This window comes from Callithrix jacchus, chromosome 9, assembly GCF_049354715.1.
Source record: "Callithrix jacchus isolate 240 chromosome 9, calJac240_pri, whole genome shotgun sequence".
Taxonomy (NCBI): Eukaryota; Metazoa; Chordata; class Mammalia; order Primates; family Cebidae; genus Callithrix; species Callithrix jacchus.
Window position 1 is genome coordinate 62,510,111 of NC_133510.1, and position 25,021 is coordinate 62,535,131.

The following is a 25,021-nucleotide window of genomic DNA, read 5'->3' on the forward strand; positions in this document are numbered from 1 at the left end:
CCCTCTGCCCAACCTTGCCAGGGGCAGCACCACATGGGTACTGAGCCCACCCAGCTGGCTGTCTGGCCCTCAGTCACACAGAACCAGGTGCGTGAGGCCGCCACATTTTCACACAGTGATGGATGTTTCTGCACCCAGGGTTCACAGTCCAGGCCTCCTCCGTGTGACCCCAAGCGTCATCTGACAGAGCTGCACATGCCCTCCCGCTGGAAACGCTTTCTTCCCGTGGCTATTCTCCTGCCTTAGCAGCTGCTCCTTCTCAGGCTCTTCTGCTGGTCTCCTCACCTCCCTGCTCCTGGCTGTTGCTCAGCTCGGGGCTCAGACTTTGGACTCCTCTATTCTCCACCTACACTGCTCCCTTGGGAATCATATCTGGACTCAAAGATTCAAATAGCATCGCTATGGCGATAACTCCCAGACTTCCCTTTCCAGCCTGGGCCTCTCTCTTGAACTCCAGACCTGTGTATCTCTTGCCTACTTGATGCCTCACTCCTCTCACACCCCGTATCTCATCTGTCAGCAAATCTGCTGGCTCTACCTGCCAGATAGAGGCAGACCCCAACCAGGCAGGTTTCTGTCTCATTCACTGCTGAATCCCCAATGCCTAGGGGATTTATGAATGAATGAGGCGGTAGAGAAAGGTGTTCCTGGTGGGTCTGGGGTGTGGAAGCTCCTCCCCAGGGATGGGCATACCTTGAAACCGATCTTGAGGTCCTCACAGTCCTGGCTACAGCCACTGAGCTTGCGGCTGAGACACTCGTTGATGTGGCAGCCACGTTCATCCGAGCTGTCACCGCAGTCATCCTGGCCATTGCAGAGCAGGGCCTCAGCCACACAGCGCCCGCTGTTGCACAGGAACTGTGACGAGGCATTGCACTTGTGCTCTGCAGAGGGTGGGGGTGGCAAGTCAGCGGGGTCCCAGGCAGTCTGGGGAGGGGGCTGAGGGGAGCCGGGTCTGGGGCCCACCTGGGCTCGTGCAGTGTGGATTCTTGGGAGCCTCATCACTCTGGTCATGGCAGTCATTCTCACCATCACACTCCCACTGGCGGGAGCTCAGACAGCGGCCATTGGCACAGCGGAACTCGCTGGGGCCGCAGGTCGGGTACTCTGGGAAAGGAAGGGACCTGTGAGGCTGATGCCCTGACCCAGTGGAAGGCAGGGCCCCTCCCACCACCGCCGAGGGCTCACCGCACTCAGGGGACTCGTCAGAGCCATCTGCACAGTCACGGTCATGATCACACACGAAGTGCTTGGGAATGCACTGGCGGTTCTGGCACATGAACTCGCGGTCATCACAGGTGCTGTTGTACACTGTGGACAGAGGTGGACACGGCCCTTCAGTCCTGCCCGGCCAATGGCTGACTGCCCCACCTGGCCTCCTGTGGTTCTCTGGGTAGAGTGGGCAGAGCACTGGACAGGGAGTCTGGGCGCCTGGGCTGCAGCTATGGCTCTGCCCTCACAACCCCCGCCAAGGCATTTCCTCTCCTGCACCCAGCGTCCCCATCTGCAAAGCGAGACTGTGGCCATTTGCTGTCCACCCTCTCCCCTCAGCACCATCACTCACAGCAGCCAGCTGCAATGCTCTCGTCCGCGCCATCAGCACAGTCTTTGTCACCGTCACACAGCCAGCGCTCGGGGACGCACACATGGGTGCCAGGGCAGGAGAAGGAGGAGGGACCGCACGTCTTGCCTTCTATGGGGGGGAGAAGGGGCCACTGAGAGACTTAGGAGTGGGCAGAGCAGGCGGAACAGGGTCAGCAGAGGAGGCATGCACTCGCTGCTGTGCCACCATCTGCAGGGGTGTCTGTGTGTGGGGTGGGGTTGGGTGGGGTTCGTCCCTGGGGGCCTCCCCGGCCCATTCCCAGCTTCCTCACCACAGTGAGCAGCCTCGTCTGAGCCGTCCCCACAGTCATCGCTGCCGTCACACAGCCACTGCTTGGAGATGCAGCGATGGTTCTGGCACTCAAACTGGGCCTCTGAGCAGAACTTGTCTGGGGCAGTTGGAAGCCATAGTTAGATGGGGAAGGGCGGGGTCACCCACCTGGGCAGGCCGATGCCACGGGAAGGACAGGAAGAGATGCCCATGGCACCCCGCTGCGGGGGGTCACAGCAGCTACAGGCAGAATCCCCAAGTTTGCTCTCCAGAGGTGGGGTGCGGGGCAGGGGTGAAATCCCTGGGTGCCCTTTCCAAGGGGGGCCTTGCCCTAGGAGGGGGGGCCTGGCAGGTTTTCGGATCACTGAGTAGGTGTGGTGGTCACTCACTGCAGTGGGTCTCGTCCTCGCCGTGTTCACAGTCATCCTCCTTGTCACACGTCCAGCTCATGGGGATGCAGCGCCCACTGGGGCAGGCGAAGTAATTCAGGGGGCATCTGGGGCGCTTCACACCTGGGGGGCGAGGCAGGTGTGAGGGCCCTGCTGACTGCAGGCTACCACCCACCACACACCTGCCACTGCCCACCTGGGCAGTCACGCTCATCACTGTAGTCCCCGCAGTCGTTGGCGCCATCGCACACCCAGCTGGGTGCATAGCAGAGTGAGGTCCGCTCGCAGGGCTGGAAGAGCACACCCTTCACGCCCAGGCGGAAGTAGCTGCTGCAGTCGGTGGCACCTGGTGGGGGGCAGGGGTGAGGATGACACTTGGTTTCCCCCCACCCCTGGCATCACCCTCCCCCACTGGGGAAGCTGCCAGCCCTAAGGCGCCTTCATGCATTTCCAAAAGTTGAGTGGTGCCCTTCCAGTGGGGCGCCGTCTGCACCATCTACTCACTGCCCCCTCTTGGAACCCCACAGGAGCCCAGGAGCAGGAGTGGGATAGGGACAGGGCCTGAGGGAGATGGAGGCTGCCAGGGGGCTGAGGGAAGGCAGAAAGGAACGTGGGCAGGTGCAGGAGGGCCTGAGGCAGGAGATGCAGCAAGCAATGGGGAGGAGCCTGGGAGGTGCCAGCAAAGGGCGTCACTCACTGCAGTTCATCTCATCTGAGGCATCCTCACAGTCCACAAACTGGTTGCAGCGGCTGGAGTTCCCGATGCAGGTCCCATCCCGGCAGCGGAACTCGCCCACACCACAGGCTGTCTCTAGAACAGGGCCCACCCCGTACCATCAGCCCAGAGTTTTCTCTGGGGCCAGGAGGACACAGGACAGAGCTCTTGGCCCACGGCACCTACCCTGGCCCGTCACAGAGTACCTTAGACACCATGGGGCCCAAGGACAAAGCTCAGCCAGGGAGAGAGTGGGCAGGAACTGAGGGACAGATGGGCTATGCCAGTGTGCCCACTCACTGTTGCAGGGGATCTCGTCGGAGCCGTCCCCACAGTCATCAGCCCCGTTGCACCAGAGCATGTTGGACACACAGCGGCCGTTGTTACACTGGCGGAAGGTCTTCTTGCAGCGGCGGGAGTCTGCAGGTGGAGGAGGCCATGCGTCAGCCACACGCGCAGGAAAGAGGCTGCTGCGCTGAGACGTCCTGCACGTGTCCAGCTCGCCTCCCCACAACCCAAAGGCCCAGTCCAAGCTAACAGTGGTTCTGCCTTTCATGAGCTCCCAAAACTCATGGTCAGGAAGCTGGGTCCTGATCCTGCTCCACCCTGCAGGGGCTGAGGCGGCAGCTGGAGGGCCAGGGGCCTGGGGGAGGAGGACCTGGGCTCTGGGCCTGGAAGAGGTAGGGGCTGGAGGGATCTCCTTACTGCAGTAAGACGGCTTCTCATCAGACTTGTCCTTGCAGTGGGAGACACCGTCGCAGGTCAGGCTGAAGTTGATGCACTCGCCGTTAGCACACTCAAACTCATCTTGTGCTCGGCAAGAGGAATTCACCGCTGGGGAGGGAGGTGGAGGGAGCTTTCTGAGCCAGGGCTGTGGGCCCCAGTGCCCACGCCTCCTCCCCCCAGGAGCTGAGGTCATCATCAGCTTCTTCTTGGCAAAAGGCTTTGTGGGGCTGGGCTGGAGCGTGTTGGAGAGACGGTCACCATCCCTGGTGTGTGCTCAGGTTCCCTGCCAGCCCCTCCCCCTCCCTCCCTCTCTTACCTCGGCAGGTGAGGTCCTCCTGGAGAATTCGGCCCCCTCGGCATGAGCAGTTGACATGGCCCTGGTGAGTGAGCAGACACAGGTCCTGGCAGCCACCGTTGTTGATTCGGCACGGAGAGAGTTCACCTGAGCAGAGACAGGGCAGGCGCAGGGCTGCAGAGTGTTCTCTGCTATGCATGCACCCAGAGCGTGCCCACCCACTCACCAACTTCCCAGAGCTCCCAAGCCTGCACATGGCCATGGCAGGCACAGCACTTGAAGCTGGGGGAAGGGCATGGGGATGGCTGCTGTGGGAGGGCCAGGTGCGGGAGGGCTAGGTACACGAGGTTTGCATCGGCTGTGCTGTTGAGGATGCGTGTGCTTTTAGGCAGGGCACTGTGGGCTCTGAGAATTGTTTCTGGGAGATTCTAGTCTGAGGGCCTTGAGATCACGGGTACAGTAGAGCCCCAGGACACATGGAAGAGGCCTGGGAAAGCTGCAGGTCTGTGGTGGGGGCGCTGGTGCATGTACTCATGCCTGCTGAGGGCGGGTGCACCCAGGCTCTCGAGTGTCTGTGTGGCTCCAAGTGAGGGTAGTGACCAGGGTGGGTGGTGGGGGCACCGAGGGCATGGATGAGCCCTGAAGGGCAGGGGTGACATGAATGTGTGTGTGTGATGTGGAGATGCCAGGCCTGTGCTGAGTCCATCTGTGTGCACAGGTGTCTTGGGGAGAAAGGGTAGAGGAGCTCGGGGGTTTTTGCAGTTTCAAAGGTGTGTACAGCTGTGTGTGTCTGCGTAATGGAGGCCCAGGGCAAACAGGACCAGCCAAGTGTGTGTGTGGTGTGTGTTTGCGGTATGTGGTGTGTGTGTGATGTGTGCTGTTCATGGTGGGTGTGTGGTATACGTGTATGTGTCCTACATGTGAGGTGTGTGTGCTATGTGTGTATATAGTGTAGTATGCGTGGTGCATGTGTTACATTGTGTGGTGTGGTGCATGTGTATGCGGTGTGTGTGTGGTGATTGTGCATGTGGGGTGTGTGTCCTGTGTGGTGTGTGTATGGTATGTGTGTGGAGTGGCGTATATTGTGGTGTGTCTTGTGTGTGGTGCAGTGTGTATGGTATATGTGTGGAGTGTGTTTATGTGGGGTGTGTGTGTGCGTGTGTGGTATGTGTGTTGTGGTGTGTGCATGTGGTATGTGTGTGGTATGTGTGGTCTGTGTCCTGTGTATAGTATGGTGTGTGTGGTATATGATGTATGTGTTGTGTGTGTACATGTGGTATGTGTGGTGTGTTGTGGTGTGTGATTGCACTGTGGTTTTGTGGTATGTGTGTGGTGTGTGGGTGTGTGTGTATGTGATGTGGTGTGGTGCGTGTGGTGCAGTATGAGTATTTGTGGGCTGTGTGTGTGGTGCATGGTATGTGTGTGGGAGTGTGTATGTGATGTGTGTGTGGTATTTGTGGGGGAGTGTGTGGTGTGGGGGTGTGTGTATATGTGGTGTTATGTGGGGTGTGTCTGGTGTGGTGTGTATGTGTTGTGTGTGAGGTGTGTAGGCGTGGTGTGTATGTGGTGTGTGTGCTATGCGTGGTATGTGTGTGCGTGTATGTGGTGTGTGGTGTGATGTGTGGTGTGTGGTATGTGTGTGGTGTGTCCTGTGTGTGATGTGTGTGTGTGGTGTGTATGGTATGTGTCCTGTTTGTGGAGTGTGTGGTATGTGTGTTGTGTGGGAAGTATGTATGTGGAGTGTGTGGTATGAGGTGTGTATGTGGTGTGGTGTGGTGTATGTATGTGGTGTGTGTGCTATGCATGGTATGTGTGTGCATGTATGTGGTGTGTGGTGTGATGTGTGGTGTGTCCTGTGTGTGATGTGTGTGTGGTATGTGTCCTGTTTGTGGAGTGTGTCAGGTGTGTGTGGTATGTGTGTTGTGTTGTGTGGGAAGTGTGTATGTAGAGTGTGTGGTATGAGATGTGTATGTGGTGTGGTGTGGTGTATGTATGTGGTGTGTGTGCTATGCGTGGTATGTGTGTGCGTGTATGTGGTGTGTGGTGTGATGTGTGGTGTGTCCTGTGTGTGATGTGTGTGTGGTATGTGTCCTGTTTGTGGAGTGTGTGTGGTGTGTGTGGTATGTGTGTTGTGTTGTGTTGTGTGTTGTGTGGGAAGTGTGTATGTGGAGTGTGTGGTATGAGGTGTGGTGTGGTGTATGTATGTGGTGTGTGTGGTTTGGTGTGGGGGGTGTGTGTGTGTGGTATGGTATGTGTGTGGTGTGTGTTGGAGCATGTGTATGTGGTGTGTGGTGTGTGTATGGTGTGGTGTGGTATGTGTTTGGGGGTGTGTAGTGTGTGTGTGGGATATATATGTGGTGTGTGTGTGGTGTGGCATGTGTGAGATGGGGGTGTGTGTGGCATGTGTGTCTGTGTGTGGTGTGTGTGTTTGTATGCGCAGGCATGACAGGCAGCAGGGTGAGGCAGGTGGCAGCCCCACTTACAGCTGTTGGTGTCGTTGGCCACGGCAATGATGCCCATGGGCTGCTGGGGGATGTCCACGCGCAGCAGCTTCATGTTGCTGCCCACGTGCTTGTTGGCCCGCTGCACTGCCCGCCGCACCCAGTCGGTCCAGAAGATGTGCTCTCCATACACGGCCAGCCCAAAGGGGTGGACAGGCTCTGACTTCAGGATCACCTGTGGAAACAGCATCATCACTATCACGGCATTGCTCGGGCCTCTCACCCTGTCTCCACTGGACCACAGCCTGGCCTGGCATCTGACAGCCACAGAACGAGGGCCCACAGAGGCATCCTGCCATCTGCCTCATCTAGCTGACGAGGAGCAGGCTGGACAGGGTGGGGTTGCCCAAGGCTAGGGCCTGGAGGGACTCACCTCCTCCCATCTGCTCCCACTGTGTCTGTGCCTGATAGCCTCCTCCTTGGCTGACGGCCAACCCTGACCCTGGCCTCCCCTCAGTCACCTGCTCGCCCCCACCCCGCAGACTCACATAGCGGTGGGAGCCGTCATACTCGCACCGCTCAATCTTGTCCAGGGTGGCATCGGAGAAGTAGAGCTTCTCAGCACGGTGGTCGATGGCCAGGCCATTGGGGGTGCGGATGTCCTTCTCGATGAGGGTCAGGACATTGGCTCCCGAGAGTGCTGCCCGCATGATGCTGGGGTGCTGCTCATTCCAGTTGGTCCAGAACATGAGGCTTCGGGGAGAGGGTCAGGGATCAGGAGGCAAAGCCCGAGAATCCGCCACGTAGGGCACAGGCCAGGACGCGTAGGCACCTGGAACCCGGAGGCCCACCAGTGCAAGGCAACCTCAGAGCCATCAAGGCCAACAGTGCCCCGATGCCCAGGAAGAGCCCCACTATTGCACACACAGTTCATGCATGACGTGGCTGAGTGTGAGGAGATGAGGCCCAAGTGTGAGATATGCACACTGCAGTATCTGGCAGTGACTGTCTATTTGCTGAGAAGAGAGACTGTGCAGCCAAGAGAGACAGCTCTGGGATTCCAGCCCTGGCTCCGCCACCCACCAGCTAGGTGCCCTCAGGCAACTTACTTAGCCACCCCGTGCCTCAGTTTCCTCCTCTATGAGGTGGGGATGGTAGCACCACCTGCCTCGCAGGGTGGTTATAAGAGTGGAAGAAGTTAATCTCATCTTAAGGACAGATGGCACACACTATGTGAGTATTTCCCTGGAGTTTATTCTTAACTGCTCTCTTCTGTGCAGGGAGGCTGGCTCTCCTCCAGATCATTCAGGAAGCCCTTGTGGAGCTGAGTGTGGCGTGTGTCCCAAGTCCTGGGGTATGCGAGTCCTATCCTCAAGGAGCTCTCAAGAATCCCCTTCTCCGTCCTTTGAGGCCTTTTCCTGTTTGGGGTTGGAGCCACCTCTGCCTCATACCAGCTCCGACCTCAAAGGAGCCTGTTGCCCTCTGAGCCTCAGTCAAGGAGGCAATGGGAACAGCCAGCCCCCAATTATGCTCCTTGTGGGGCGGTGCTGAGGCTGGAGGGGGCTGTGGAAGGTCTCAGGGGCTGTCAAGCACCACCCTAGGTGTGACAGAGTGGTCCTTGGACCACCAGCACTGGATGGTGAGTCCTGGGCCCTCGGTCCCAGAGCTTGGCACTCAGGGTGGGGCAGGGGACCCCACATTCTCTCACTCCTACGCCATCCTTATGCACAGTGGAGTCTGAGACCACCAAGCCACACAAAAGCCAGCTCCAGGCCAGGTGCAGTGGCTCACGCCTGTAATCCCAGCACTTTGGGAGGCCGAGGCAGGGGGATCACCTGAGGACAAGAGTTCGAGACCAGCCTGGCCAACATGGAGAAACCCTGTCTCTACTGAAAATACAAAACTGAAAAAAAAAAAAAAAAGCAGAAAACATTAGCCATTAGCCAGGCATGGTGGCAGGTGCCTGTAATTTCAGCTACTGGGAAGGCTGAGGCAGGAGAATCGCTTGAACCCATCAGGCAGAGTTTGCAGTGAGCCAAAATCATGCCACTGGATTCTAGTCTGGGTAACAGAGTGAGACTCTGTCTCAAAAAAAAAAAAAAAAAAGCAAACCAGCTCCGTTTTCCAGTTCCCTAACGGGATCTGCCCTGCCCCCAACCCCCTCCCACCACCACCCCTCCACCATTTTGGCCACAGGTCTGTCCTCTGGCCTGTGAACCTGTCTCCTCAGACCTCTCCAGGTCGCAGCCTTCTTGCCCACCCCCAGCATCTCCAGCACCATTGAACTATCCGCCTTCTGGGCTCAGGCAGGAAAATGGTGCTGCTCTGCCCCTTGGGAGAGACCGGCTGACGGTGCCTCGGTGAGCTCATGAGAAGCTCTGATCTTTTGTTGTTGTTGTTGCAGAAAGGTGATTTTATTTAGGTAGAGAAAAGAGAAGGAAAGGAGAAGAGAAAGACTTCCACGAAGAGTGTGGAAGGGGATTCCAGAGGGAAAATCCCAGAAGGGAAATCCCAGAAAGGAAAGGAAGCTCCCACCATGTGGAAGGGGATTCCAGAGAGCTGGAAATCCTGAGAAGCTCTGCTCTTAAGGGCCTCATCCTGGAGGCGGGCAGGGGTTCGTGATGGCTCTGGAATTGGGAAGGTAGAAGGGAGGTGGCGTGCCCCTCTAGCTGCCACAAGGGAAAATGGGTGTCCTGGGCTGTGGCCGGTCATCTTTCTGCGTTGTCAGGATTGGACTCAGTCTGTCAGTCCCCACTGGGAACTCCCACACCTCAGGTAAAACCACTCACACTCACAGTGAGAAGTGGCTTTCCTCCTGGTGTCAATAATCTCCTCCATATGACACGACTGTGGGCTTGGTGAACCTGCTTCCCAGGAATGGGGCAGGAGGGAGCAAGAGGCTTTCCGGGGGCAGCCCAGCCTGACCCTCCATGGAGGCTCCAGGCTCATGAGGGATAAGACAGGTTAAGTGGCCAATGGTCACAGAAAGGTGGACTGGATTTCAACATCAGCTGCAGATGTGCCGGACAACAGAGGCAGGAGGGAACAGAGGGCCCTTGAACCAAGTTGGACGTGACTGACTTCGGTGGGGCCGCCTGGGTCTGGGACACTCACAACTCTATAGAGCAGCTGTGGGTTGTGTTTACCTCTTCGTTTCCTAATAAAGCTTTTGAAAAACATTTCAACCACTGCTAAATTGTGAAAAGCATGTTGCTTACATGTGGCCAGGATCCCTAAGGCAAGGGGGTGGGTCACTAGAGGCCCAAACAGCCGGGATAAGGGTGGACACTCCAGGACACCCGCCCCCGGGTGCTTCCTCCCACCCCTTCCTGGCTTGTGCTCCTAATCTCTCTACACCCTAACTTCACTCCTGGCTGGCCTCAGGACTGCCTACGTCTCATAGCGTGTAGAAGTCCCCTCTGTCCTCCATGCCTTGAACTTGCCCTTCTTCAGGCTTTCACTCACATCACTTCCCCGTCTGAGCTGGCCTTCCACGTCTTTCCCAATTCCAGGCTCTGTGCCAATCTACCGCTTCCATGATACCTGTGGTCACTGTGTATAGCCCTGTGCCAGTCACCATGCTTCCCACAAGTGTGACTGCTCACCCCAACTAGGTGGCTTGACAGGCCCAGCCTGAGGCTTCAGTACAAGAAGTTCCATGAACATTCTTTGCCTGAGGCTTTGGATCCCAGAGCTAGAGGCCCTACCCTGTGCCTCCAAAATGGCACTCTGATGAATGAATCAATCACAGAGGCAGAGCATCCCTTTGTGAAATCTTAGCAGGCTTGTATCACAGAATAGGAACCTGAAGCTTAGGAAGCTTTTGCAACTCCCCTCAGGTTACACAGCAGGGAATGGTGGAGCTCAGGGGAGGGCCCGCCTCTCCTGCACACCTGCCTGGGTCTGCCTGGGGAGTTTCTTTCGTCCCAAGGCCCACCTCTCCCTGCTACCCCCATTCCCAGGCAGCAGCTCACTTCTGGCACTCGTCCAACACAAAGGCTCGAGGGTGGTCATCTCCAGACATGGTGATGACAGTCTCACGCTCGAAGGCCCCCGGGCGGGTCTGGTCCACTGTGTGGCGTGTGATGGTGGATGTTGTGTAGCTTGTCCAGTAGAGAGTGTCCCAGCCACGGTGATAGGCCAGGCCTTCCACGGAGCCCACATCTGTGAAGAGACAGGAGCAGACGTGGGTTGGGAGGGGGGCCAGAGGGCAGCCTGCACAGGAGCCCTGGAGATGGGCTGGGGCATGTGCTCTCCTGGCTGGAAGGGGAAGTGTGGGGGATGGGAGTGAATGAGGTAGAGCAGAGAGGAGGGCTCAAGGGTACCAGGGTCTGACTCATTGCCCCCGACCTCTGCTGTCCCCACCCAAATGACCTGTGGTCACCTCCCGACCCTCTCCCTCAGTCTCCCTACTCAGGGCAATTGGTCTTCCCGGTGTGGTTGCACTTTTCTGGAGGTGCAGTTCTGCTGAGTTAAGTGTAATGTAGATTTCAGGAAATCAAATCATACTTGGGCTGTGCTGGGGAGTCCCCTACTTAAAAAGATCCTGAACGGGATTATTTTATAAAGCAGACATCTTAAACTCAGGTTAAAGAACCAAGGCAGAGTGAGAGACACAGCTGAACAGCAGTGTCAGAGAAAACACTCGAGTGTTAGTGGCTGAAAGCGATGGTGGCTGCCAAAAGGCCATGCTATGGTGTGGTCTGCAAACAGCCAGAGGGGAGGGGGCATCCCTTCCAGGGGACTGGGGATTGATCTGCTAGTGTCTCCTGACCAAGGTGCGAGCATGCAGTACCGAGTTTAGCTTCGGATGCTACATTTTTAGGCAGACATGTGGGCTGGACTGTGTGCAGCAGAAAACGTCCCAGAGAAGGCTGGAAGGACACGTCTGTAAATGTAGCACCTGGTTCAGTGCCTGGCAGGTCTCTATGGACCAGCTTAATGAATAGATGAGCAAATGAGTGAGTCAAAGGACCTAGTAGTATCCAGGCTGAAGAAGAGAAAATGTAGTGGGATGTAGTTTTCAAAGCGCTGAAAGACCATCCTATGATGACAGCCCTGACACTGCAGCTGCTCTTTCCAGAGCACACACTCCATCCCCAGCTTCGCTGAGCTAAGCCTTCATGCGTAGCTGCTCAGGGAATCCTGTCTCACCATGCAGATGAGAAGGCTCAGGTTTGGCGAGAGCAGGAAACTGACCCAAGTTACTGAAACCCCAAGTGACTGGAGCTCAGCCCCGTCTCTGCAGCCTGGGTGTGTGAGCGCTAGGCTCCACAGAGACCTCTGGTTTGTGCTGTGCAGCCCTGAAGGCAGAACTAGGACCAGCGGCAGCGGGATGAAGAGGGCCTGATGCTGACTGCAGTCAGGAGTCATGTAATGCAGGGGTGCAGTGGGGTTCGGCTAAGCTGCAGCCACTGGGATTCGGACCCAGGGGAGAGTGACTGCTGGGGTGTGAGAGTTTGCGCTGCTCCCCACCCCACGTCCCACTTCTGGGGAAGACTTGGGGTCTGGGCTCACTCTCCACAATGGTGATCCTCCTGGAGCCATCGTCGTTGATCTGCTGGATGTTTCCAAAGTGGATGTCACTGAAGAAGATGCGATTGGGGGTGCCCGGAGAGGTGCCTGCCCGGTAGTCAAAGGCCAGGGCGATGACATTCTTCATGTGCTCAGGGTCCTCGAAGGGCTGCACGGGTGCATTGAGGTTGTGCTCATCTGACAGGTGGATGCTCTTGAGGATGGTGCGCTCGGAGTAGAGCAGGTAGCCAGCATACTCGCGGCACGACGCTCCGTCTTCAGCCAGCATCCCATGGGCACAGGCGCAGGCCCGCTGCCCACGGCCCCGGTAGAGGCACAGCTGCTGGCACCCACCATTGGCCACCGCGCACATGTTGGTGCCTGGGGGAGGGGAGGTCACAGAGGGCAGGGCCTGCCTTGGGAAAGGCTCGCTGGTGCCTTTGTCATCCAGGCTTCAGCAAAAGCTCTGCCTACTGCCTCAGTGTTCCCAGCTTGGACCACCCTCCAGAGCCCAGAGCCCAATGCCCAGATCTGTCCCAGAGTGCCTCAGCCTTTCCCCCCATCCCTGGGTCTCTCGGGCCATCAAAAAGTGCCCCATAGGTCTAACTTGTCTCCCAGCCCTCTCACTCTGGGTTCCCTGGAGAGCATAAGCCCAGGCCAGAGTCCCTCTCCCCTCTTTACCCAGCCCTGAGCCCCGGCCTCACCTTTCTGCCGGTCCCGGTTGAAGACTTTGATGTCTTTAAGCTGGACCCCAATGCCGGTTCGCAGGGGCACAGAGTCTGTGGCATTGTCTTTGCTCCCGCGCTTGATGGAACCATTGGCGTGAGTCCTGAAGGAAGGACAGGGCATCAGCAGAGCCAGGAGGGAAGGGAAAGATGAGCTGAGGAGGCCAGGATAGAGCCCTCACCTGTCACTCCAGTAGATGAAATCCTCAAACACAGACACTGAAAACATGTCCATGTTGTTGCTGGACAGAACCACCTCGCGGTTCTCACCCGTCTCCAGGTCGATCCGCTCAATCTTGTCTGTCCGTGCATCGCACCAGTACAGCTTCCCATCCTATAGGCCAGAGGCACCCTCACCTCCAGGCTGCACTCGATGCCAGCCCCATATCTGGGGCAGCAGGGAGTTCGTGGGCTAGAGTGGGGCCCTCGGTTCAGCCTCCCCCACTCACTCCTGCCTCCTGCATACGCTCCTGCCCTCTGCCCTGCTGACAAGGCAACCTCCAGATGTCCCTCCACTCCCTGCTCTCCACTTCTGAGTGACCCCCGGCCATCATCTCAGGTAGCAGGAACCCTATTCTGGGTGGGGGCTGGGCCAGGAGACCCCGTGACATCCCCTGGGCTCTGTCTTCCGGAATGGGATCATCACAGGGAGCAGGGCCCTGGATCAGGCAGGGATCTACCATCGGCTCCAGAGCCAAGTCGGCGAGCGAACCTGGTAGTCCACAGAGATGCCGTTGGGCCAGCTGATGCTGACATTGACCAGCACCACGCGTTCTGTGCCATCCAGCCGAGACCGCTCAATACGTGGATACTGACCCCACTCAGTCCAGAACAAGTACCTGTGGGGTGGGGATGGAAGTAGGAGTCAGTCCCCAGACCCTGGAGGAGACAGGGCCTCATCAGCATGGGCTGTGGGCAGAATGACAAGGCCAGACCCAAGCCAGTCTGTCCAGCTCCTCACCCTTTCTCCGGGTGGACGGTGATGGCCCGGGGCTTGTCTAGACCCTGGGAGATCACCACGTAGCGGAAAGAGCCATTGAGCCGGGCAACCTCGATGACATCGAAGCCCTGGTCCGTCCAGTAGATGTTGCCTAAGGAGGGAGTTGGTGGGGCTCAGGGAGGTTGGGTGAGGACAGGTGGAACTGGCGTCCTCTGAGCCCCCAGGTATCCCTGCAGCTCCTCCTCCTGCTCCCACCGACTCCTCCTCCCGCCACGTTTCCCCAGTCCTCCGCCACACCTCAAGCTCCACGAACCCACCCACTGCTCACCTGCGATCCAGTCCACTGCGATGCCCTCCACGCGGCCAATGCCATTGGTCACCACGTCCTCACGCCATGTCTGGTCCCTCTTGGCCCGGCTGATCGTGCTCAGACCCATGTCCACCCAGTAGATGGTATCATTTTCTGGAGGTGGAGGAGGTAACATGGGGATGCCCAATAAGGCAGGGTAAGGCGAGGGTCAAAATCTCACAAGGCTCAGGACAGAGGTGAGAGACTGCCAGAGGGGCCAGATGCTTGGAAGGGGAGGTGGAGGGGGGTTAGCCAGTCAGGCAGCCTCTCACTGGGCCCCTAGGGCACATCACACCACCCCTAAAGCTCCCAGGTCACGCCCAATTCCCTTTGCCACCAAATGGCTCACCAGCATGGAAGTCGATGCCGACAGCCAGCGAGGTCCCCGACACTGGGACCAGGGCATCTGACTTGTCGTTGGGATCCAGGGGAATTCCCCTGATTCCCTCATGCACAGAGTACAGGAGAAAGGAACCCACGCCTGAAACACAAGGACACTTAAGGCATGGGTATCACCAACACTCCTTTAAGCTTGGTTCCTGTCACCCTCCAACTGTTCTCTGCTTCTTTTTTGATATCTCCCCCCACTCTCACTGCCATCACCCCTATCCTCCACCCAAACACGCACATTCTAGCCTAAGGCCAGAGCACGGGGCAGGGAGGAAGCTCACCTAGCAGGTAGCTCTGGGGAACCACCTGCAGTACCCCTAGCCACCAGGAGAGGACAGAAGAGACTTTGATTTCTCACCTTGTGCTCTGCTGGCCTCCACCCAGAGCAACCCTGCACCCTCCAGAGTCTCTTAGGAAGGTCTGAGAGTTCAGGCCAGACAATCAGGACTAGGTGACCCCAAAATCTAGACTTCCAGTTTGGCACTCAGCCTGACCCTAGTTTCCTCTTTGTCCGCCCTCTGTCTGGTCTATGCCACACCCTCACCCTCTCTCCAACACCTAAAACTCAACCAAGGTCACTTCTAAGCCAGTCTCATTCTCACTTTTTCTATTTCTTTTTCTTTCTTTCTTTCTTTTTTTTTTTGAGACGGAGTCTTGATCTGTCGCCCAGGTTGGAGTGCAGTGGTACAATCTCAGCCCACTGCAACCTCCACCTCCACAGTCCAAGAGATTCTTGTGCCTCAGCCTTCTGAGTAGCTGGGATTACAGGTGCCTACCACCATGCCCAGCTAATTTTTGTGCTTTTAGTAGAGACAGAGTTTTGCCATGTAGGCCAGGCTGGTCTCAAATTCCTGACCTCAAGTGATCTGCCTGCCTCGGCCTCCCAAAGTGCTGGGATTACAGGTGAACCATAGCACCAGACCCAGCTTTCCCAGGTCTTGAGGCACTGCTACCAATGCAGCTCAAAATCCCCCCTTGCCTTTACCCCTTTGATACAGCCTGTCCAAAAGTGAATCTCCAAATGGGCCGGGGTTGCTCAGACTCCATGAAAAGAGGAATGAATGGTCAAGCGTGTTTTGGAAAACCCCAAATACTTGAAAAATTCTCAGCACACATGAACATATTCAAGGCTCTGAGAAGTTCTGCAGCACAAAACGCTTTTAGACTTTGTTCAACCCAGAGTTTCTTTTGGTAAAATCTACCCACGTCAAAAAGGAAGGCTCCTAGGAGTGCACTTTTGGGAAATGCTGTCCCCTGGCAAGCTCATAAATCAGTTCTTGTGAAATGCATCTGAGTTTCATTCCTTCTCTTCAACCCTTGCTAAGCCCAGCCCAGGCTCATCATCTCCTCACACTCCCATTACTCCTAACAGCCTCCTAACTGGTTTAACCACCTGTTTCTCCCTCCCCCAATGCCGACAGGTTAATCCTCCTCAAACATCACTTTCCAGGCACTCCTGGCTGAACACAGGAGTCCTGCCCTACCTCACAGCCTTATCTCCAGGACCTTCCCACACTCTGGCCATCATTCTTGGCTGGGGCCCCTGCACATACCTTGTCTTGTGTACAGTTCCCTCTCCTTTGAGCCATACATCCAAATCCTACTTGTCCTGTAACACCCAGCTCAAAGAAGGCCTCTTCCATGCAGCTGCCCCTGATCTGCCTGCTGACATCTATTTTTCCAAAATCCTACTGCAGGCATTGGAAAGTCATAGCCACCTCATGGTTCAGTGTCCCCTACATGATAAATGCAGTCTTGTCCCCAAGGTAAGAAGAGAAAGTGGGGCTGTAGGGTAGAAGGGGTCAGGGTTGGGGAACTGGGACAAGGCTGGGAGGAGAGCCCGGCACTGACCCTCACAGGCCTGCTGGCCACTCCGGAGGCTGTAGCCGGCTGTGCACATGCAGGAGCGGGTTGTCTCTGACGTGGGCAGGCAGAGCTGGGAGCAGTCACCGTTGTTGACACTGCAGGGGTTGGTGCCCTTATGGTCTAGGGGCAGGTGGGAGACAGAGGGACAGGGTGTTAGGTGGCCCTCCTTTGGACCTCAGAGTCAAACCTGGGCTGCACAGAAGCAGGACAGTCACTGCCTTCACTCTGGACCTAACGGGGTCACCACCCCACCCAGCTCTCAGGTTTTCTGTCCTCCTGGACCCCTGGCCTTGTGACCAGGGCTGCTGGGAGCCTATAAGGTGCCTTTGCAGGAAGGAAACAATGAGCCCCTTTGGGTGGTGGGTGCAGCCTAACCTGCTTTCTTTCCCGCTCACTCCCTTGCCCCACAGCCCTGCAGCTCCAGAGCCTCCCCTGTTGCCCCGCCCGGCCTCGTGCCTACCCAGCTGGATGCTCTCATCGTAGACCTTCATGTGCATCACCAGGGTGGTGCTGTTCCGCAGAACCACGGAGCCTGAGCCGTCAGCCTTATTGCACGTGCCCATCTTCTCTGACACCTGATCTGCCCACCACAGCTTGTCCCCTGGGGCAGCAGGAGGGGATGAGACCCATGGGAAGGCCCCACACCCAGCTCTCCTGGAGGGCCCGTTGGCCCTAAGTCATCAGGCCCGCCCCACAGGGTGACAGACTGCCCCAAGCCAGCCCCCGTCTCCCAGTGGGTCTCGTCCAGCCTGCTCCGTGCCGTCTCTGCTTCACCCAGCGGCCCTCACCCATGATGGCCAGGGCGGTGGCCTTGCCCAGCTGACTCCGCATGGTGTCGATGACCTCCAGCCCACTCCCATCCAGGTTGCAGCGGTTGATGGTATGGTTCCCGGAGCTGATCCAGTAGAGTTTGCTTTCAGGGAAGTCAATAGCCAGGCCTGGAAAAGGGGGGTGTCACTGCCAGGGAGTCTGGCCTGGGGCTGGGGATCCAGGGATGGGAGCAGAGGATGTATGCAAGAGCGTGTGGCTGTCGGGGGAGGGTGGGGGGACAGGTGGTAAGAACAGGCACTAAGCTGGGGCTCCAGGGAGGCTGAGAGGCCAAGGAGGGAACCTTCGAGCAGCTCCTAGTCAAGGAACTAAGGAAGGGCTGTGGGGGTGAGCAGGGAAGCTCTTACCCACGGGGCCCTTCTGGCCACTGAAGAGCAGAGTGCGACTGCTTCCATCCATGTTTGCCATGCTGATGTTGTCACCATCGGTCCAGTAGAGCTTCCTGGGGGGAGGGGGCCAAGAGGGAAGGGTCAGGGTCCTCTTCTTCCCAGCCCTGCACCCCATGCTCCCCAGCCCTGGGCCCTAGACCGACCCACGCAGAGGGTGGACGACAAGGCCATGGGGCTGCTCCAGGCCCTGCACCACTGCGTTCTTGAAGGAGCCGTCCAGCCGGGCCACATTGATCTGCTTCTTATTGGTGTCATAGCTTGTCCAGAACAGGTTTCGGGAGACCCAGTCCACAGCCAGCCCGTGGGCATTTGGCAAGTCTGGGGACACAAGTAGGGAGTCAGTTGGGTGGTGGGTCAGGAGGGGAGCCTGTGTGCTTTCTGGAGAAGAGGGATCAGGAAACCAGGGCTGAAGCACTGAGGGGAACAGGACTGGGAGGGTTGGGAGCAAGAGGTGGGTGGGGGTGCCCATGCCCACTGGTGGGCGTCCAGGGCCAGGAAGGACCTGCAGAGACGACTGTCTCCACGCCAGTGCCGTTGATGAAGGCCCGCTTGATGGCCTGTGTCCGCACGTCGGACCAGTACACACGCTGCTCGCGGGCATCGTAGTCCAGCACGGTGACGTTGTCGATGTCGGGCACCGTGAAGGAGATGATGTAGTTGTAGTAGGGGGCATCCAAGTCCACACCTCGGATCTCCATCTGACGTGCGTACAGCAGGAACTTCTTAAACTCTGTGGGGCACCGGCTGGTCACTGAGGGCAGTCCCTGCCTCCGTGTTTCCCGCCCGCCCAGTTTCAGGCCCTGCCTTCTTCTGGATCCACCTATTTGCTATGACCCTTGGTTCCATGGACACGCCCCCGGCACACCTGCAGCCCCTTCTCACAGTGGCTGTCTCTGGAGCCACTCCTATCGGGACGCTCCTGACTGGGACTGCCTTCGCTGACAACCAGGAGCCTGGGGCCTGCGGCCTTCCCTCCAGCCTCAGCTGACCACTGGCTCTGGAGGGAGGGGCTCCTACCATAGCAGGTGGTGTTGTCCTTGTGGAGCTTCATGAGGTGGGGGCAGGCACAGGACACGGTCCGGTTGTAGTTGATGAGACACAGGTGGGAGCAGGGGCCTCGGCCCCCATTGGCCTCGCAGGGATTGGGAGCTGGGGGCAGGGTGGGGAAGAGAAGAAGCCTGAACATCCTGTGACTCGCTGCTCCCTAAATGGACCACCCCCTCCTCGCCCATTCTCCTCCCCTTGTTCCAGCACCCCCTGCTGCTAGACCCTCCTCTGTCAACAGCCTGCCCAACCCTGCCATCAATGCACCGACCCTGCCATCAATGCACGGACTCGCTCCTGTTCTCACTGCCCTCTCCTCTCCTCTCCTAAGAGCTTCTAAAGAGGCTGCTGGCTCCCTCTGGCTGCTGGAGGCCCCAGGCCCCTTACCCATGGGCTGCCGGGACGGGTGGTACACCTGCAGGTCAAAGGGCTGGGTGTTGGTTCTCTGCACCACGGTGACATTGTGGCCGGTCCACTTGTTGGCCTTAGCCAGCGTGTTTGTTCGCCAGTCAGTCCAGTATACCTCCCCCCCGTACAGCGTCACTGCAAATGGGTGCGACAGGAACTCGTGTCCCCGAAGCACCTCCATGTGGCCAGAGCCGTCGTAACGGGCTGAGTAAATGGCATCTGACCTGAGAGCATGACAGAGCAGAATGAGGATGTCAGCTGGGATCTCTGCCCAGGTGCCCACCCTCTGTGCCCTGGCCACAGTCCTCCCAGCGAAGAGCACAAGACCGTTCCCTGCCCTAAGCCCCGTGGGCCGGAGAAGACAGACAGAAGGACCAGGGTGTGAGAACCCAAGAGGTCCCGGGTTCAGCTCTCAGGCCCCGATTCCCAAGCCCCAAGGGAATCTTTTAGTCACTTCTCCCCAGGGCTGCTATCAGCACTCAGGGCTTTGATGAAAGTCAAAAAAAGGCAACATCCCTGGGCAGACCAGTTAGAAAGCAGTTTCCCCTCCCTCTGGGCAGACACGGCCCTAGCAGAGGAGACAGAGTGGAGAGGACTGGTGAGTGGAGAGGATGGCACAGCAAGAATAACCACAGCTGACGGCCTTGCTTCCTCCTCCACCCGACCCCTCCCCTCAGCCCAGCCTCGCCACTCCCCTCCGTCTTTCTCCTATGCCCAGTCCTTTGCCATTGTTGCTGGTTCCTGTGGGGATTCTCACCACCCTCGTCACTGCAGGTCCCTCCGCACCCTGTCCTGGTGCCACAGACTTGGGCCTCCCCAGGGTGTAGAGGGTGCTGACCTGGCGTCAATCCAAAGAATGCGCTTCTCCAGGTAGTCCACGGTGAGCCCGTTGGGCCAGCCCCCCGAACCCGTCTCCCGGTGCACGGTACGGCGCCCGGCCCCACTCATGGAGGCTGCCTCGATGCGGGGCAGGCTGGCATCCCAGTCTGTCCAAAACAGGATCCTGGGGAGTGGGGAGGGTCAGGAGGGCTACAGTTGGGGCTCTCAGGGAGGGACTGTGTGGGATCCTAGGTAGAGGGTGGGAGGAGGCGAATGGCACTGAGGAGTCAGATGTCTCTGGCCAGGCTGAATGGGACTTCAGGGGGGCCATGGGGACAGGAGAGGGTGGGGCACGGTCCTCACCCATCCCGGGGATCCAGTGCAATTGCCCTTGGGTGTTCAATGTCACCGGCCAGCAGGGTGGTCCGCAGGGTCCCATCCAGTTTGGCCACCTCGATCTGGTCCAGGTTACTCTCTACCCAGTAGATGTTGCCTGCAATCCAGTCTACAGCCAGGCCTTCGGGTGTGGCCAGGCCGTACTGAATCACCACCTCAAAACTAGTCAAGGCTGGAGAATAGAGGGCAGTGAAAGGTTAGCATCTCCTGGAAAACTGTGCATGAATGTGTGAAATCCCAGGAGCCCTCAATGACCCACTCTCAACCCTGGTACTTCTGCCAAAGTTTCTGATGTACCCACATTCAACAGTAGGACTCCTATTGTCTCCCCCGAATTTTTTTTTTTTTTTTGAAATAGGGTCTTGTTCTGTTACCAATGCTAGAGTGCAGTGGCATGATCATGGCTCACTGCAGCCTCAACTGCCTGAGCTCAATTGACTGCCATAAAGATTTTCCATGCTAATACATTATGTGTGTACCTTGCTGTTTTAGACTGTTGCACAGTGTGAATATCATTGCAGTTTGCTTAGTCTCCCCTTGTTGATTGACATTTGTAATGGTTTCAAGTTTTCCTTATTACAAACAATACAAACTTCTCTAGTAAAATGTGCCTCTTCCAAGTCTTTGCTCAGATATCACCTTCTCAGGGGACCTTCTTTGACCACACAGCTGAAAGCAGCCTGTTTTGATCACTGCTACATGCCCACTTCCCCATGTGTACAGTGGGCACGATCGAGAGTGACTGAAGAAAGTCTGGGGTGTGCCATGCTGCCTGGGACAGAAGGCAGGGTTCAGGTACGCCTCTCCTAAGTGGCTTTTTCCTTTCAAGCCTGCAATTCCAGGATCTGGGGAGCAGAGCTCCAGGCCATTCCAAGGTAAGGCCAATCATTTTGTTAATTATTAGGCTGGCAGTTCTGCTGACGATAATTACGGGGCATCAGGCATGGAGACCCACAGCAAAATCTAACCCAATTAACAGAATTGTGGGGGATGGGGGAGCTAAGCCTCTGCTTTGGGGCCCCTTGGATGGGACCCGTGGCCCCTAGCTTCTAAGTGTTGCGCCTGCATCTGCGTGCATCTCCTCTGCAGCCATCAGTAGTCACCTCCGTTGTCCAGCAGCTTCCCGCGGTAGATCTTGTCCTCCACAACATCGGTCCAGTAGAGGGCGCTCTGGCTGAGGTGGAAGTCCAGGGCGATGGTGTTGCGCAGGCCGGGCACCAGGACGCTGTAGTCCCCTTTGTGAAGGTCGATGCGCCGGATCTCATGGCGGTTGGAGAAGATGATGAACGGCTTGAAGGGGTCTGGGGTGGGAGGGATGTGACGTCAGGAGGGGGCTAGCTGCCTGCGTGCACCCTGTCCGGGTGAAGGCAGGTCTCTGCTGGTCCAGGCACTGGGGGCTCTGGTGGATAACTCAGCCTTTGGCACCTGGCCACCAAGCCCAGCCCACTGCAGCTCAGGGGCCTGCCCCAGCCTGCCCCACCACACCTCACTGTCATCTCACCCAGGCTGCGGCAGCTCTCGCCGTCAGGCTCCAGGACCCAGCCCTCGTAACAGGAGCACTTCACGCTGAACTTGTTCTGGTCGCACTTCTGGCTGCATTTGAGATGCTTGGCACAGTAGCTCTGGATCTGGCAGGTGTGGTTGTCAGGCCCCAGCTCCATGCCCAGAGGGCAGGAACACACAATGCCTTCGCCAGGTGCCACCGAGCAGTTGTGGCTGCAGCCACCGTTATTCAGAGAGCACTGGTCTGGGGGAGGGGGCAGGCAGGGCACAGACCCAGGGTCAGAAGCTGAGAGGAGGCAGAAGCACAGCCCTGCTGGGTCCCAAGTCCTGGGCAGCCTGGACCAAGTCCTCGTGCCCTGCCCACAGCCCCCTTCATCTCCATTACTGCTGAGCCTCAGCCCAGGACTTCCTGGGCTCCCTCAGGACCAGGGTTGGGACCCCTGCACCTACCAGCTGGCACCATGCCTGCCCTTCCCACAGGGAGCACCCCTCAATATCTGTCTGGTCTTGATATGTCCCTCCCTTCTTGGGCCAAGGGTGGCCGCCACAGCATTTTGCCTCCCTGGGAGGTCCTTAGGTCCAGTCCCCTCGTGCTGAGTTCTCCTGATTTGGAGGGGCTTCAGGTGGGGTGCTGCAGGGCCTATCCTTCCTTGGGTCCTCTGGCACACCCTGGAACCTGCCAGCCTGACTGATGGCCTGTCGGCAGTTCTCCCAGCCAGTCCCTATAGCCTTATCTTCCACTCCTCCCTCCCAAGGAACTGGGGGTACTGCCTGGCTAAGAGGACCAGATAAGGCTGCTCTGCTCCTCGTCCCGTAGTCATACCACATGCTTCTCCCTGACTCCTGGATTCCCCCAATCTCATTTCTTTTGGTCTTGAATGGACACCCTCCTCCCCTTGCCTTCTTTTTGTTTGTGTGTTTGTTTAAGACAGGATCTTGCTCTGTCACCCAGGCTGGAGTGCAGTGGCAGGATCTCGGCTCACTGCAACCTCCGCCTCCACCTTCCGGGTTCAAGCAATTCTCCTGCCTCTGCCTCCTGAGTTGCTGGGATTACAGACACATACCATCACACCTGACTAATTTTTGTATTTTTTGTAGAGGCAGGGTTTTGCCACGTTGGCCAGGCTGGTCTCGAATTCCTGAGCTCAGGTGATCTGCCTGCCTCAGCCTCCCACAGTGCTGGGATGACAGGTGAGCCACTGCACCTACCCCCGTGCCTTCTCACTCATGGTAGTTCTGTCTGTCCTTGGGAACCCCATGCAATCCCCACAACCTCCAGGAAGCCCGCCCTGACCATCAGCCCTCAACCCTAGTGCCTTCGTTCACAAGATCACTCTGCACCTCTCTGTGGTTTTCATGTGGGCGACAGGTCTGTGTCTCCACAGCAGTTTAGGAGCTGTGGACCTTAGCCCAGGTCTGGGGGACCACTATGGAACCCCTCTGTGCCTCAGTGCTCTCATCTGTAAAACGGAGAGGACAGAGCACTTGGCCCCCATGGATGCCTTTGCCTAAACTGCTCTTGGTGGGTGGGGGAGCCAGGGGAGGGATAGCAGGGGGTGGGGGGTTTGGGGAGGGATAACATTAGGAGAAATACCTAATGTAGGTGACGGGGGGATGGATGCAGCAAACCACCATGGCATGTGTATACCCGTAACAATCCTGCACGATCTGCACAGGGACCCAAGAACTTAAAGTATAATAAAAATTAAAATAAAAAAATAAACTGCTCTGATGGCATGGCTCACTCAGCATAGCGCCATGGGGAGCACCAGGTCCACACAAGCTACTGGTGACCCCTCTGGGTGCTGCTTGCCTGCTGGGCCGCCAGAGCTGCTCTCTCCTAGACCAAGGACCGTGCCCCTGAGACCGGCCCTGGCCCAGACTCCTACCCAGCCAGCCTCCCCATCCTCCCCTGGGCCAGGCCTCACCACAGAGCTCGCCCTCATCCGAGCCGTCGCCACAGTCGTCGTTGCCGTCGCACAGCTTGTCAGGGGGCAGGCAGACCGAGGTGTTGTTGGCACAGGGGTGCGAGGGTGGCCTGCAGGCCAGGGACTCGCAGTTCTCCTCATCTGAGTTATCTTCGCAGTCGTTGTCGCCATCGCACACCCACGCTTTGCTGATGCACCGAGCTGAGGGGCAGGTGCATGATGAAGGGCCAGGCCCAGGAACTGGGGCTCTCCCTGCCCTTCCTTCTAGACCCCATGGACTTTGCTAATAGGGTCGGGACTGTTAACGCTGTGGGGTCCAGGAGGAACACTGAGGCTTGTTTTGGTCAAATTCACATAGGCAACAAAGAAGGCAGGAATCTGCCACCGGAGGTGCTGAAGTTCAACTCCAGCAAGGGTTTCGGCTCCTCAGGTCCTCTGTGCGGGCCCTGCCCTTCGTGCCTGCCCCACCCATGATATACAAGCTTCCTCTGGACTCTTTTGCCTTGCACTGTCCCCAGCCTCAATCCACACAGCACAGTGCCATCCCCCTTGCCACTACTCTGCTTTCAACACGGTCTCCTCCTGCCCACACTATGCCCTTCCAGGTGCCTTCCAAGCCTCCTCTTCACCTGAGTCCTTGCAGCCAAACTTGACACTGGGGTCGCAGACGTGGGTCACTCCCTCACAGCTCTTCTCATCGCTGGAATCCATGCAGTCAGTGTCCCCATCACAGTGCCACCGCAGGGGGATGCACAGTCCGTCCAGCCGGCACTGGAACTCATCCGTGTGACAGCCGCCGGGGGGCCTCGTGGCTACAGAGGGACAGTGGAGGGCCTCAGTAGGGAGGAGTTGCCCAGGTCAGCCCTCCCCAGCTCTGCACCCACCACCTCGCTATGCCCAGCCCGGGGCTATGAGTGGAGGCAGACCTGGAGCGTCCACCAAGCCTTGCTGACACTCCTTGGAAGCACCAACTCAATAGTAGAGTCAGGTGCCTCATAGCTCCAGGAACCCGCGATCATATCATCTAATCCCCGCATTGGCATAGGAGATCTCAACTGGAGAAACAATTTGCTAGGCCATAGCTCAGATGCCTCCCACTTTACCCTCTTCATTCATTCATTCATGCCACAGACATTTACTGAGTGCCTCCTGTGTGCCAGGCACTGTCCCAGGGCCAGCAGTGAACCAAAGTCCTTACTCTCATGGAGCTTAGGTTCTAATGGGGGAAGAGACAAGACATAATCCATAAATCTAGACTCTAATTCCAGGTATTGATAAAGTTATGGAGACAAAGCTGGGTAAAGGCCAGAGAGGGATGGGGGTGATCAGTCAGGTAAGATGGTCAGGGAAGGCCTTGGGGCAGAAGGCATAGGAGCATGGGCCTGCATGAGGTCAGAGTGAGCCAAGGATCCCTGGAGGCACACTCCAGGCAGACAGAACAGCCACTGCAAAGTCTCTGAGACAGGACTATGCTGGCACTTGA

The 25,021-nt window shown here is 57.6% G+C and overlaps 1 protein-coding gene across 1 annotated transcript in view; it reads right to left on the bottom strand.

Moving 5' to 3' along the window:
• The window catches only part of LRP1 (LDL receptor related protein 1), an 85,706-nt gene that overhangs the window by 16,303 nt on the left and 44,382 nt on the right, over positions 1-25,021 (bottom strand). The window contains exons 21-55 of the mRNA XM_035256344.3: positions 24,168-24,350; positions 23,539-23,739; positions 21,609-21,854; positions 21,211-21,408; positions 20,075-20,279; positions 19,731-19,895; positions 18,872-19,116; positions 18,458-18,589; positions 17,943-18,170; positions 17,584-17,758; positions 17,399-17,493; positions 17,012-17,161; positions 16,684-16,824; positions 16,209-16,343; positions 14,317-14,448; positions 13,947-14,081; positions 13,640-13,769; positions 13,391-13,517; positions 12,861-13,012; positions 12,658-12,782; positions 11,957-12,334; positions 10,414-10,603; positions 6,988-7,192; positions 6,482-6,674; positions 4,020-4,145; positions 3,683-3,811; positions 3,278-3,397; positions 2,960-3,073; positions 2,459-2,608; positions 2,263-2,385; positions 1,875-1,991; positions 1,565-1,693; positions 1,189-1,311; positions 967-1,107; positions 694-884 (exon numbers count right to left, since the gene is read on the bottom strand). Of these exons, the coding sequence (XP_035112235.3) occupies positions 694-884; positions 967-1,107; positions 1,189-1,311; positions 1,565-1,693; positions 1,875-1,991; positions 2,263-2,385; positions 2,459-2,608; positions 2,960-3,073; positions 3,278-3,397; positions 3,683-3,811; positions 4,020-4,145; positions 6,482-6,674; positions 6,988-7,192; positions 10,414-10,603; positions 11,957-12,334; positions 12,658-12,782; positions 12,861-13,012; positions 13,391-13,517; positions 13,640-13,769; positions 13,947-14,081; positions 14,317-14,448; positions 16,209-16,343; positions 16,684-16,824; positions 17,012-17,161; positions 17,399-17,493; positions 17,584-17,758; positions 17,943-18,170; positions 18,458-18,589; positions 18,872-19,116; positions 19,731-19,895; positions 20,075-20,279; positions 21,211-21,408; positions 21,609-21,854; positions 23,539-23,739; positions 24,168-24,350 (5,729 nt within the window). The remainder of the gene's footprint in view (positions 1-693; positions 885-966; positions 1,108-1,188; positions 1,312-1,564; positions 1,694-1,874; positions 1,992-2,262; positions 2,386-2,458; positions 2,609-2,959; positions 3,074-3,277; positions 3,398-3,682; positions 3,812-4,019; positions 4,146-6,481; positions 6,675-6,987; positions 7,193-10,413; positions 10,604-11,956; positions 12,335-12,657; positions 12,783-12,860; positions 13,013-13,390; positions 13,518-13,639; positions 13,770-13,946; positions 14,082-14,316; positions 14,449-16,208; positions 16,344-16,683; positions 16,825-17,011; positions 17,162-17,398; positions 17,494-17,583; positions 17,759-17,942; positions 18,171-18,457; positions 18,590-18,871; positions 19,117-19,730; positions 19,896-20,074; positions 20,280-21,210; positions 21,409-21,608; positions 21,855-23,538; positions 23,740-24,167; positions 24,351-25,021) is intronic.